Raw genomic sequence first — 13,677 nt, 5'->3', positions numbered from 1 at the left:
CGCCATGTTCCATATCTTTGTATCCATGTTGTTTTAAAAAAAGTTTTTACCATTTTCTATAAAAGTTTTAATGACTCATTTGGTCTAATCATCAAGTATATAATAAAGTAAAACTAAAAACACAAAATATAATAATAACAATAATTGTAATTATTATAATTATTAATCAATGCAAATCAAATTTTAGCAGTAGCTTTATTTATATCAAAAGGGATATAAATTTGAATTTTTTCAAAACGGACTTTGAATTTTGGGATTCAAAGCAAAAGTGTCCAAAAACACATTTAAAAAATGAGTGTAGCTTTCGCTCGCTCGTAAATTTGTTCAAATTTTAATTAATAAATAAAAAAATCATAAAATTAAAAAAGATTATTCTGTTGAGCTGACTGCGCTGCGCATGCGCAGTATGAATAGACAAGCCGGACGCGAGGCCTAGCAACACCAAAACTCTTCCTCTTTCTTATTTCTCTATGTTCTATTAGTGTCAATACTATCTTAATCAGAAGAAAAGCAACACACCAAATAAATATGGAGATCGGAACGGAGATTAGCAAGAAAATAAGGGTAAACACTTTACGACGCGTTGAATTCTGCGCTGTTTAGCGTGCTAGCTTAACGTTACCTACACATCAGTTGTTTCAATGTATGTGTGCTGTTAAGTGCGTGTGAACGTTATTGCTCGTTTTTTGTCTTTTATCACCGTTTCTCTTTTATTGAGCGTGTTTGAAATGTTTTCTGTGTTTTAAAATAGAGTAAAGAGTTTGTTCGGTTGTGTGTTTTGATAACATATCGTCACTAAGTAACGTTACCATAGTGTTAGTTGAAGGACGTTGGGAATACCATGTAATAACTATGTTAAATGAGCTTATTTTACCATGTATTTACAATGCCATGTTATTGTGATGTGATAGCATAACTTGTACAATAGCACTACCACAGTGCTTTGTCAAGGTTGGGTTGGTGGTACTTATTGTTTGTCTGTTTAATACTCATGACTCAGTGCAGACAAAGTTCAATATTTAATCATTTTCTCTTGTAACATTGTAATCTAATGTTTTTCAGGCCGCAATCAAAGGAAAGTTGCAGGAGCTCGGCGCTTATGTGGGTAAGAAGTCCAGATCAACAGGATCTATCAACTGTGTTGAGTTTTCATTAGTTATTATTTTTGTAGTGTTTGCTCCAGAAAACTGTAACAGGAAAATCTTGTCTGCAAAACAGGAAGTTCAGTAAGTTTTCTAGAGAATCAGATCGAAATGACACTTAAGGTTTTACTCTTGCACCTTGACTGGCATGACAGAAACTTTACATTTGTATTGCAAAGAGATATTCTGCAATGTCAGATTACAATAGAGTAAATAAACAAGCAAAATGAGTAGCATTAAGTAATATTACAGTGCAGAGTAAACTAAGAAAGCAGCAACTTCATTTAAACGATTGGAATAAATTAAACAAATTATTTGGGATCATCATTTTTCCAGGGTTAGATTAGCAGTAAATTCTTCCATCCTCATGCATGTGTAAATTATGTTGTATTATAACTGTATTAAGCTGTTTAATATGATGGTTCACTGGATTAAACACTTTACCGTTTGTCTCTGTCAGACGAGGAGCTTCCAGATTACATCATGGTCATGGTGGCCAATAAGAAGAACCCGCAGCAAATGGCGGACGATCTGTCCTTGTTTCTAGGAAATAATACCATCAAGTTCACTGTATGGTAGGTGAAAGTCTCCCTCTCTAGACTGTGATGTTTGGTGTGTCTAAGACTTTTATTTTTGTTTTTTAAAATGCGTCTCACCAAGACTGATCAAAAATACAATAAAACAGTAATATTGTGAAATTATTACAATTTAAAATAATTGTTTTGGGTTTCAGTATATATATAACTTATTTCTGTGATGCAAATCTGAATTTTCAGCATCATTACTCCAGTCTTCAGTGTCACATGATCCTTCAGAAGTCATTCTAATATGCTGATTTGATGCTCAAGAAACATTTCTGATTATTATCAATGTTGAAAACAGTTTGCTTAAACCCAGTAAAGCAAAGATTTAAAAAAAAAAAATTTGCGTTGTAGGTTACATGGTGTTCTGGAGAAGCTGAGATCGGTTGCAGTTGGTATGATTCATGTTGGAGACGTTGTTTACACTCACATCATGTGACTTGTTGCATCCCATAGTGCATCTTTTTTACTTGAACTTTTTTCTTTCGCAGAGCCCACATCTGTCGGTCCACCCGTTGTGCACTTGGAGACGAGCATCCCGGCGGAAAGCAAAAGGAGGGGGGCGGAGCCTCGCGCTCTCGCCGTTTCCAGCTCGCGCTCTGATAAGGTGGAGGGACGCGTCTCGAGCTCTGCACACGAGAACCGCACCAGGTATTTCATTCTCATGAGTGGATCAGCAAATCACTGTGAATTTGACTTGGGGCTGCACGACATGTCATAATAAAATTGATTTCGGGACGTGGCTTGGAGCGATTGTCAAATTACACAGCCTGACATTTTAATTATGATGTATACATGATATTTGCATCATTCTGAAACTGGCAGGGCATATTTTTATTTGTTGGCAACCCATCAAAATAAAAGCTTGATGGTTCACCCTTTGAAAATGAAAAAAGTGTGACATAAATATTATTAGTATTGTAATTTAACAGTTATATAAAATATTTGTATTTATACAATTTATTTCTTATTTTAAATGTAGACTATGCTAATTTTGGCCCTCTAGCGTGTAAAAACTGCATGTATTTTGTGGAAGAACATTGTTTTGGTTGTGCTTCGGCTCTGTGTGATTGTGCGGATGAATATGGTTATCCTGCTGCTCATCAAATATTCACTATAGGCTTAAGAGATATAACCAGTTTAGATGGAAAGGATCTCTTGCTTAAGATGTTACTGTAGCTTTAGCTATTAATAGACACGGTACTTCCTTGAAGATAAATTCCAGCACAGCGCAACAACAACCATAATGAAATTATCCTTCACAGCAGATAATGCTTTACAGTCGACTCTGTTAGAGAGCTTCATATGGCAATTTATAAAATACCTCTCTCACCTGTTGAGTATTAAACACGGCATCACTGCATCTGTATTTTATCCAGTTTATTATTATTTTCATTTGACTTAATCATGATAACCGTTTATTACAAACTCACTGTAGTAGGAGAGGCTCTTCTGAAAGACCCTCCAGACTCACATCCGCTGTCAAACCGCTGATGGAGGCATCGGCTGAAGCTGTGATTGACATCAAGCCTGACCTGGACGATGACCTCATTGGCTATGACCCCCTGGAGCAGAGCTTGACCTCGGGTCACACACAGGCTTTATACAGCCGATCGACAGCAGAGAGGCCTCGGCCAGCGGTGGATTCTTCCAGACGGACGGCGGACGCTTACAGATCCACAGACGTCACGAGAGGTCAGGAAAGGTCAGGTTCCAGCCATGAGCGGGGCTACAGGAGTTCAGCAGAGAGCAGCAGGGTGAGTGAATTTCGATTCATTGAAACATCAGTTCAGTCCTTCTCTGATGCTACAGCTCTTCACCTCAATGTTTGTCATTCTGCTGGCAGGATTTGTACCGGAAACGAAAGGCGCCCATGGCCAGTTCAGTGGTCCGGGTTCACAGAGGTCATGACCACCGCGGGCAGGAGGCTGACGATCTGGATGAGGAGGAGGATGAAGATGAGGAGGACTATGGTATGGCCAGCAAAGTGTCTCTGCCATCGAAACCGGAGCGCAAGTACGTCCCCCTCTGAAATAATGGAAAAGACATTTTTGAAATAAGGACGTTTTTGGATATTATTGCCAAGATTGATTTAGTCCTAAAATAAATTGGTGTTTTGTGTGTATTTCGCAGGCCTTCTCTCCCACCAGCCAAACAAGCCAACAAAAATCTAATCCTCAAAGCAATCTCAGAAGCTCAGCAATCCATCAGCAAGACCACTACATACACAGGTTCAACATTTGCATTTAATATTACAATTAATAATAAACAGAGCAATTCCAATAGGATCCTCACACCATCTGTGCTCGGGGCCCTAACAGTTGTTTTAACTTAACTGTGCATTTATTAAATATTGAATTGAAACATGACCTATTGACTTAAATATTTGAGAGTCGATCTGTCTGTGTCAGTTATTATTTATATGATATTTTGAATTAGCTTTTTACATATTTATAACTTTCGTCTTTCTTTCTTTTTATATTACTATTTAGGTTTAAATAAAATGTATTTCAGTTTTAATTTGTATATATTTTCCATTTGTAATTTTAGTTTTTTTTTTTTTTTTGCCAAGGTAACTTTTCTCATTTTTGTTTTTAATTTTAATGGGGTCCTGTTATACTTTTTACATGTTTAACTTTCTTTAGTGTGTAATGTTGCTGTTTGGTCAAAAAAAAAGTTCCAAAGTTTTTTCCGAGAACAAACACGTCACAATGTTCCTCATTTAAATAATTATATCTAATATTTATATTTAATTTATTTCAGCTTTATTTCAATTAACAATCAATTCAATTTTATTAGTTTTAGTTAATGTAACTTTGGTCTATATTCTCATGTCCAGTTCCCCAGCGACAGACGGTCCCTGTAGCGCCACGGACACGTTCGGCCAGTGACGAGATGAGTAATGCTGCAATCCGATTGGTCCAGGAGCACCTGCACGCTCTCATTCCTCAGGATACGCTGCACAGTAGTGAGTTTAATCTGTTGCTTAAAGAAATATTGTGTCGTCAGAAGGAACTAGAAATCAGACTTCACATTTCTTTCTCTTGTGTGTTTTGCAGCCCAATCCAGACCTTTAGCATCTCGTCTGCAGTTGGAGCTTCCAGACGAGGACAGCCGAGAGCAGCTCAGTGAATACGGTGAGAGAGATGGCCTCATTTTGACCTTTTAATGGCAAAGTACATTGTTAGGGGTTAACAGTTTAGGACCCATGGACCAGATGTTTGAAAAGAAGACCCGGAGTCAGAATTATAAAAAAATTGAAGAAAAGTTTTACTGACGATAGTTTGCAGTTTCATCAGCAGAAGTCAGCTTCAAGACTCACACAGGAGTTCGTAGGCCGCCCCGCTTACAGTTACAAAGAACACAGCAGTTATACCATTTCCAAGGTCTAAGCTACGTCATTGCTTACAGGCTGAATGATTCTGATTGGCTAAGAAATTCATAAACATAGTAATTTTCCACACATATACAGATAGACAGAAGCATATCTCCATAGATTATGCCGCTGACACTCGGACCCTGAAGTTAGGCACGTCGTGACCTTCCAGGTCGCAAATTTGGGTTGCTGGGTGCCAGCATGTCTCGAACAACAACTCAGTCAATCTCCAATAATGCCAGTGGTTCCTTAACCTGTAAGCAAGAAGACTAACACACACACCCGGCACACATCTTTTCCAAGGTTGGATTTGGCCAGGCTCTAACTATAAACAGGAGTCTCGTCTCAAAACATCAAGATAACAAGTTCTTTCTCTCAGGATAGGACACTTTATCCTAAATGGAAACTATAGGCTTTAACTGACAAATGGTACCTTAAACTATAGACTTAAATGACCCCTATGTGTTTTAACATGTTGAAGACCTTTCTCAAACACAAAACAAGTCCCTATTTAATTTCTGGAAGCTGGGATAAATAGGCAAGCAATGTTACTGCATTCAAATATCAAATACTGACATTAATGAATACATGAAAAGAACATTTCAGTGATCACACTGGTAACTTCTATAACAAAGTAAAATCTCCAGAGAAGTCATTCAACTCATTTGATATTTAGAAGGAAAAGTATTGATTAATACCTTGATTATAATCACTCATTACATATACATTGAAGCAGCAGTGGATTCCAATCCACTCCCTTCAACATCTTAATTGAATTATGGATGTCATTCAGTCACGTTCTCTGATGCTCAATAGTTTCGTGTAGCCAGACCTTTGACTGTATGGTCCGTAATATGCAGCTTACTTGATTGGAAAACCACCCACGTAGACAGGAAGAGACTGAGATCTGAGCAACATGTAAAGCAACGAACCAGTTTGTTTTTATTTCGCATTTAGTCATTTGAATATACACTACCATTCAAAAGTTTGGGGTCAGTAAGCTGTTTTTTTTTTTTTTTTTTTTTCAGCAAGGATGCATTAAATTGGTCAAAAGTGACAGTAAAGACTTATAAATTATTACAAAAATATTTTAAATAAATGCTTTTCTTGTGAACTTTCTATTCATCAAAGAATTCAGAATTTTTCATTTATTTTTTATGTTTTCAACAAAAAAAAAAAATAATAAAAAAAAAATCTTAGCAACCCCAAACCTTGGGTCACTAACTCAGATTTGTGGTTGTTTTGATGCAGAGCTTCAGGTCTTAGAGGCGGCGAGAGTCAAGGCCTTGGACTCGCGTTCATTCATCATGAGGAAGCCAGAGCTGGAACAGACTCCACCAGTCAGGAGCAGGCTTACTCCTGTCAATCAGAATGAGGACCCGCCCACCACATCCCGAATGGTGCAGGCCAGGTATGACAGACCGGTTTCAATCAAAAACAACATTCGGGTCCATATTTTTATCCATATACATTAGGGGTGTGAAGCGTCACTGGTCTCACGATTCAATTCGATTACGATTATCGTGTCTTCGATTCGATATCATGATGCGTTGCAATATCACTACACATGGCTACATTTTCGTCATTGAATACAAGCAGTCAGATATATGAACTCCCTTTTTATTTTATCTGCTCCAAGAAAGTACACTCCCTGAATGTAGTCAAACAACACTTAAATCTGAACAGCAGACGACAGGAACATTAATAAACACTACTAAAAGCACATGGAACTGTCAAGTAGTGTACTTAAATGACAATAACGCTCACGCACACATATTTTAAATGTTAAAATAGTGGTGCCTTTTTTATTACTCGCTTTTGTGTTTCGCCTCCTTCCGCCATTTTACGATAGTGAGACAAGCGCGTATGTGATGAATGACGTCAGAGAAACGTGAGTAGGCAATATTTTATATGGTCTATTACTGCATTGATGCAGAATCATCCACAAAACAATTTTCAACACCCCTAATATACAGTATTGTTCAAATGTTTGAGGTTGGTAATATATATTTTTTTAAGTAGAAAGAAGTCTCGTTTGCTCAAGGCTGCATATATTTGATCAAACCTAGTAATATTGCAAAATGTTATCACAATGTACAAAGTTTTCTTTTTGAATATTTTTAAAATGTAATTTATTCCTGTGATCAAATCTGAATTTTCAGCATCAATACTCCAGTCTTCAGTGTCACATGATCCTTCAGATATCATTCTAATATGATGATTTGCTGCTCAAGAATCATTTACTAGTATTTCAATGTGGAAAACAGTTTTGCTGCTTAATGTTTTTATAAAAGAAACCATGATTTAAAAAAATTCTGGATTATTTAATGAATAGTAAGTTCAGATTTTTTTTTTTGCATTAGTATTTATTTGAAATAGAAATCTTTTGTAACAGAAATACATCTTTACTGTCACTTTTGATCAGTTTTATGCATCCTTACTGAATAAAGTGTTAATTTCCTATAAAAGAAACCGTCCTGACGGTAGTGTACCTGCTCATATCCGGTTCTCCTCCCGCACAGAGAGAAAGCGGAGGTTGCGGGTGGCTCAAGTCCAAAGTTCATTGTGACATTAGATGGAGTTCCCAGTCCGTTAGCCAACCGCACCGATCAGGAGATGGAGCCTGAGGACGAGTTCAACACGACCTCTGACCTTCCGGAAAATAACAGACCCAAACCTGACATCCACCTCAGACTCGGCACTGACTTTATAAACACTGGCGGTAAGATGAAGATACTCATGTTTTAGGGATCCTGTATCTTGTTCAGCAATAACAGTGTATATCACAATTAGGGATGTCCCGAATCCGATCCACGTCATCGGTATCGTGCCGAAACTGGCCCGATCGGAGGGGAGAAAAAAATATGATCCGATACCTATTAGGGGTGGAACAGTAACATTACATGTATTCGTATTGAACCGAAACGGTACGTGCGTCACGGTTCGGTGCATGGATTTACACGGAGAATACACGGTATAAAAATAAATAAAACTCGCGTGCACATTAATTAATGTAATGCGGAACTAGTAACTACTGTTAGATACGCGCATATATGCAGGTTCTTTAGGGACACCCAATCTGTAGCCCCGCCTTAGCTCTGAACGCGCGTCTATTTCGCTTCAAACGCTCGCTTTATACGCGCGTCCTTTTCGCTTCAAACGCTCGCTTTATATGCGCGTCCTATTCGCTTTGGACACGCGAATGGATTCAAAATGTTCAAGCGTCAAACTAGACGCGAATTTGACGCTCTATTCGCGTTTGGTGTGAACGCAGCATGATAAACAGCGATGTCAGCTGCGATGTCAAGATTGCAATGCTGGTGTGTGTCAGAGAGAGAGAGTCACGGGCGCGATCGAACAGTGGAAACATAAAAACATACTCCGTCATTTTGTTCATAAAGGACATCATTAAAACTGCAAAGTGTTTAGCCTACTTATATTGTGTAAAACACAACATTGTCAAACTGTAACCTACAACTGTCACCCAACCATAATTCACACACACACACACACACACACACACACACACACACACACACACATACATACATACACACACACTGTTTAAAAGCAAAAATTATCTCATCTTTTGGACATTGATCATATTGCATTGGTTTTCATTTCTTGTCCTAAAACAGAGGACTAATCTGTTTATTTTTAAGTTACGCATTCTACATTGATTAAAAAATAAGTTTTTAATGGTAGTATTATTTTATACAGAAATAAATTATTTATAATTCGGATGAGAATAAAGTTAATTAAAATTTTAAGGAAACAAATATATTGATCTGAAATATAGCAAATTAATTTTAAATTCATTCAGGTACTATTACCAAACATATCTCATATCTTGAATAAAGGTTGGCTGTCTTTCATTATCAACTGTGGACTATATACTGGAGAAGTGTTTGTTCTCCATTTGAGTGAGATGCTTTTATGTGGCTAATTGAGCAAAGTGCTTCCATATATTTTATTATTAGTATTAGTTAAAGAATAAAATAAAAATATCGGATTGATATCGGTATCGGCAAATAGCCAAAGCTGCGGTATCGGTAGCGGTATCGGAAGTGAAAAAGTGGTATCGGGACATCCCTAATCACAATGCGGTTATTTTTTCTGGAAAATGTATCCCCTTAAATGTTTTATAAAGCACAACCATGAAGGAATGTCTGTTTTTGTTAATCAGTTACAAGTTAGGGTTATTAATGAATTGCTCGTTGTTTTTCTGTGGTAATGGACATTATGCCCGTTTAATTTTAATATTAAACCCAGACCATTCTTGTAATGTAGTCACATGACTCATTTATTCCAGCTTTAGTCAACGTTCCTCTCCAGTTTGTGCCTTGCTCACCCTCATTCTCTCTGTCTTTCTCCTGCAGATAGAGAGATGGATGAGGTGGAGGACATGGACGTAGAGCCGGTTCAGGCTAAACGGCAGAAACTTCCAGAACGCTGCAAGTTCTGGCCTGCGTGCAAGAGCGGAGACGAGTGTTTGTACCATCACCCCAACACACAGTGCAAGTGAGAACATGGAAAAAGATGCCATATTATGCCCTTTTTGTTTTTAGGCTCTACTAGAATAGGTTTCCATGCTTAAATGTTCAAAAACGGTTCAAATATTTGACATATTTGCAGCACCCCTCTTCCCAGTCTATCAGTAAAGCTCTGTGTAGTTCCTGTCTCTATGAAGCCCCTCCTTCTGAAAAGCATAATGTGCTCTGATTGGTCGACTGGACCAGTGTGTTGTGATTGGTCAACCGCTTCCACCATGTTTGGAAATGTCACGCCCCTTACTATAACTGCCAGTTTCAACACTACTAACTCAACTCCACCAGGCCCCGGCCCAGGCCCGTCATTTTATTTTGCATGTGCCTTGGCCGGGATTTATTTAAATGAGGAATATTGTCTTCTAGACCGCTTTAGTCCGGTTCTCTTGAACAATAACCACTGGACTACCAGCACAATCAGTGAGCTTTTGTACCAAATCCACTGCCTAGAACAATATATTTCAAGACCATTTCAGCATCTAATGCCATGAGCGCTGAGACTGAACTGTTAGGGGATTTACAGTTAAGGACCCAAGGACCAGATATGATTAATGAAGACCAGGAGTTAGAAGTGCAGTCAATTTAAGACAAGAGTCAGAATTAAGAATTTTTTTACTGAGGATCGTTTGCAGTTTCATCAGGCAGAAATCAGCTTCAAGACTCATTTACAACAAACTCAGCATTTATACCCTTCACCAAGGTCTAAGCTACTTAATTGCTTCAGGGTGAATGATTCTGATTGGCTAAGAAATAGATAAACATAGTCAATTTCCACACATGGACTGATAGGCAGTAGCACATCTCTATAGTCTGTACGTCTGCCACCAGGACCCTGAGTTAGGTATGAGTGTTTCCCCCTGAGGTCACAAAACTGTGTGTCTAGGTGCCAGCATCAAGTCAATCTCCAATAATGCCAGTTGTTCCATAACCTGTAACCAAGAATACTAACACACACACACAGACACACAGCTTCTTCAAGGTTGGATTTGGTCGGGCTCTAACTGTCAACGGGAGACTCTTCCCAAAACATCCAGATAACATGTTTTTTCTCTCAGTGAGAGCACACTTTAATATAAAACCGTAAAGTAAATGCTTTAACTAAGAAATGGTCCCTTAAAGGGATACTCCACTTTTTGGGGAAATAGGCTCATTTTACAACTCCCCCAGAGTTAAACAGTTGAGTTTTACCATTTTCGAATCCATTCAGCCGAACTCCGGGTCTGGCGCTACCACTTTTAGCATAGCTTAGCATAGATCATTGAATCGGACAGGACCATTAGCATCTTTCTCAAAAAAATGACCAAAGAGTTTCGATATTTTTCCTATTTAAAACTTGACTCTTCTGTAGTTACATCGTGTACTAAGACCGACGGAAAATGAAAAGTTGCGACTTTCTAGGCTGATATGGCTAGGTACTATACTCTCATTCCTGCGTAATAATCAAGAAACTTTGCTGCCGTACCATGAGTCCAGCAGGCGTAATGATATGACGCAGCGCCTGAAAATAGTCCCCAGCTCCGTAACTTCCAACGTGACCGGGACTAAGTTTGTCTAACCTATTAGACCTATTATCAGGCGCTGCGTCATATCATTACGCCTGCTGGACTCATGGTACGGCAGCAAAGCTTCTTGATTATTACGCAGGAATGAGAGTATAGTTCCTAGCCATATCAGCCTAGAAAATCGCAACTTTACATTTTCCGTCGGTCTTAGTACACGATGTAACTACAGAAGAGTCAAGATTTAAATAGGAAAAATATCATTTTTTTGAGAGAGATGCTAATGGTCCTGTCCGATTCAATGATCTATGCTAAGCTATGCTAAAAGTGGTACCGCCAGACCCGGAGTTCGGCTGAATGGATTAGAAAACGGTAAAACTCAACTGTTTAACTCTGGGGGAGTTGTAAAATGAGCCTATTTCCAAAAAAAGTGGAGTATCCCTTTAAACTATTGGTTCCAATGACCCTTGTGACCTATAGCTGTCATGGTGAGCTAGAAGAACAGATATGTTTTAATACACGTTGAAGACCTTTCTCAAACACAAAACGAGTCCATATTTCATCTCTGGAAGCTGAATAAGCAAGCTCTGTTGCATGGGCCAGACCCTCAGCAATCACACTGGTAACTTCTATAAGTAAAATCTAATACGCTTAGAGAAGTCATTCAACTCATTTGACATTTAGAAGGAAAAATATTGATTAATCCCTTGATTATAATCACTCATTAGATATACATTAAAGCAGCTGTGGATTCCAGAATCCAGAACTATCCTAATTATACAGGCCTCCTTAAGAACAACTGGTCGTTTAGATGCAGTGACTGAATGTAAATGTTGTTTTTTGCTTCTGTTGCAGACTGTTTCCTAACTGTAAATTTGCAGACAAGTGTCTGTTTATTCATCCAAACTGTAAGTTCGATGCAAAGTGCTCCAAACCAGACTGTCCGTTCACACACGTCAGCCGAAGAGTCAACAGCAACCCTCCAAGAGCAGGTGTGTACGACAGATCAAATACATGGGAATGCGTTTAAAATGGCACTTTGATACAACCGCCAACATTTGACCTTGTGACCTTTGACCCTGTAGCTCCAGCTCCAGCTCAGGCCAGCAGTGTGTGCCGTTTCTTCCCAGAGTGTAAAAAGCCGGAGTGTCCGTTCTACCACCCTAAAGTGAGTTTCACATCAGCCTGTTTCACTTTGACTCTTGAAGTTGTTCAGCTCCACATCATAAACAGAGTCAGTGAGAAACAAACTCGGATAAAGCTGAAATTTGATGTAGACATTTACACTACCGTCACTACCGTCAGGACGATTTCTTTTATAGGAAATTAACACTTTATTCAGTAAGGATGCATAAAACTGATCAAAAGTTAAAGTAAAGATATATTTCTGTTACAAAAGATTTCTATTTCAAATAAATACTAATGCGAAAAAAAAAAGAACTTACTATTCATTCATAAATCATGGTTTCTTTTATAAAAACATTAAGCAGCAAAACTGTTTTCCACATTGATAATACTAGTAAATGATTCGTGAGCAGCAAATCATCATATTAGAATGATTTCTGAAGGATCATGTGACTCTGATGATGCTGAAAATTCATTTTTAAATATATGCAAATAGAAAACGGTCATTTTAAATTGTAATAATCAAATAAATGCAGTCTTGGTGAGCAGAAGAGACTTCTTAGTGTAACACTTTACAATAAGGTCTTTTGTTGACATTAGTTAATGCATTAACTAGCGAAGTAGCAATGGACAATATTTTGTACTGCATTTATTAACGTTAATAACTAATGTTAACAGACACAACTTTGGATCTTAATGTATTAGTAAATAAATTAACATAAGATTAATAAATGCTATAGCAGTATTGTTAGTTCATGTTAACAAATTAAAAAAAATTATTATTATTCCAAACTTTAACTGATACTCAAGTCAACATTAAATCAAAATTGACACCGTTAACTTATCGTGAGCATGTTATTCCAAATTTCGATTTTTGAATCTTGTTTTAATGCATTTTGACTCATGCGTTTATTAATTTGCTCACATCCCTTAATGTTTGTTTTGCAGCCGTGTAGATTTGCGGCGCAGTGTAAGCGAGCAGACTGTACCTTCTACCATCCAGCTGTGGCAGTGCCACCCAGAAGTGCTCTGAAATGGACCAAAACACAAAGCAGGTACAGCAAACTCACATGTGACTGCAGTGAAGCGCTCGAATCAAACTTCTGTAATGCTTGTGTTTCTTCCCCCACAGCTGAGTAACACTCGAGCGATCCATCACGACCGAGCTGCAGCGTTTCTACTCTTCATGCAGAGCGTCTCTTCTGACATCATTCTGAACGTTTTTTGTTTTTTGTGCTTTAACATTTTTTTGATTCATTTTTAAAACAAACAAATTTTATAAAATGCAACTTTCTGTAAACTGTTTGCAGAATATCTTTGGTGTATTAAATGTCAACAATACACACACACACGTGAATGTCGTCTTTACTTTAGAAACATATTACAGTGTGGATCTAACTTAAATAT

At 38.0% G+C, this 13,677-nt stretch overlaps 1 protein-coding gene across 1 annotated transcript; it reads left to right on the top strand.

Annotated features, from left to right (window-relative positions):
- The first annotated feature begins 367 nt into the window (after nucleotides 1–367).
- Nucleotides 368–13,617, top strand: zc3h14 (zinc finger CCCH-type containing 14). The gene is made up of 17 exons (XM_084431851.1): nucleotides 368–564; nucleotides 1,063–1,105; nucleotides 1,603–1,717; nucleotides 2,078–2,118; nucleotides 2,215–2,374; nucleotides 3,162–3,480; nucleotides 3,570–3,739; nucleotides 3,857–3,954; nucleotides 4,563–4,691; nucleotides 4,783–4,860; nucleotides 6,351–6,510; nucleotides 7,622–7,821; nucleotides 9,479–9,620; nucleotides 12,001–12,137; nucleotides 12,231–12,313; nucleotides 13,219–13,325; nucleotides 13,403–13,617. The coding sequence occupies exons 1-17, from the start codon at nucleotides 529–531 to the stop codon at nucleotides 13,404–13,406; spliced, it is 2,022 nt and encodes a 673-aa protein (XP_084287977.1). The 5' UTR covers nucleotides 368–528; the 3' UTR covers nucleotides 13,407–13,617.
- The last annotated feature ends 60 nt before the right edge of the window (nucleotides 13,618–13,677 follow it).

The sequence above is a fragment of the Rutilus rutilus genome (assembly GCF_951802725.1).
Source record: "Rutilus rutilus genome assembly, chromosome: 15".
NCBI lineage: Eukaryota > Metazoa > Chordata > Actinopteri > Cypriniformes > Leuciscidae > Rutilus > Rutilus rutilus.
Note: the sequence above shows the minus strand (reverse complement) of the source record. Positions and strands in the feature narration are given on the sequence as shown.

What these genes read in the sequence shown, in the direction of transcription:
- zc3h14 (XM_084431851.1), top strand. Translation starts at nt 529, where the DNA reads ATGGAGATCGGAACGGAGATTAGCAAGAAAATAAGG. An exon ending in TCAGGATACGCTGCACAGTA is followed by an intron (nt 4,692 to 4,782) that starts GTGAGTTTAATC and finishes TGTGTTTTGCAG; the next exon opens with CCCAATCCAGACCTTTAGCA. An exon ending in TCCCGAATGGTGCAGGCCAG is followed by an intron (nt 6,511 to 7,621) that starts GTATGACAGACC and finishes CCTCCCGCACAG; the next exon opens with AGAGAAAGCGGAGGTTGCGG.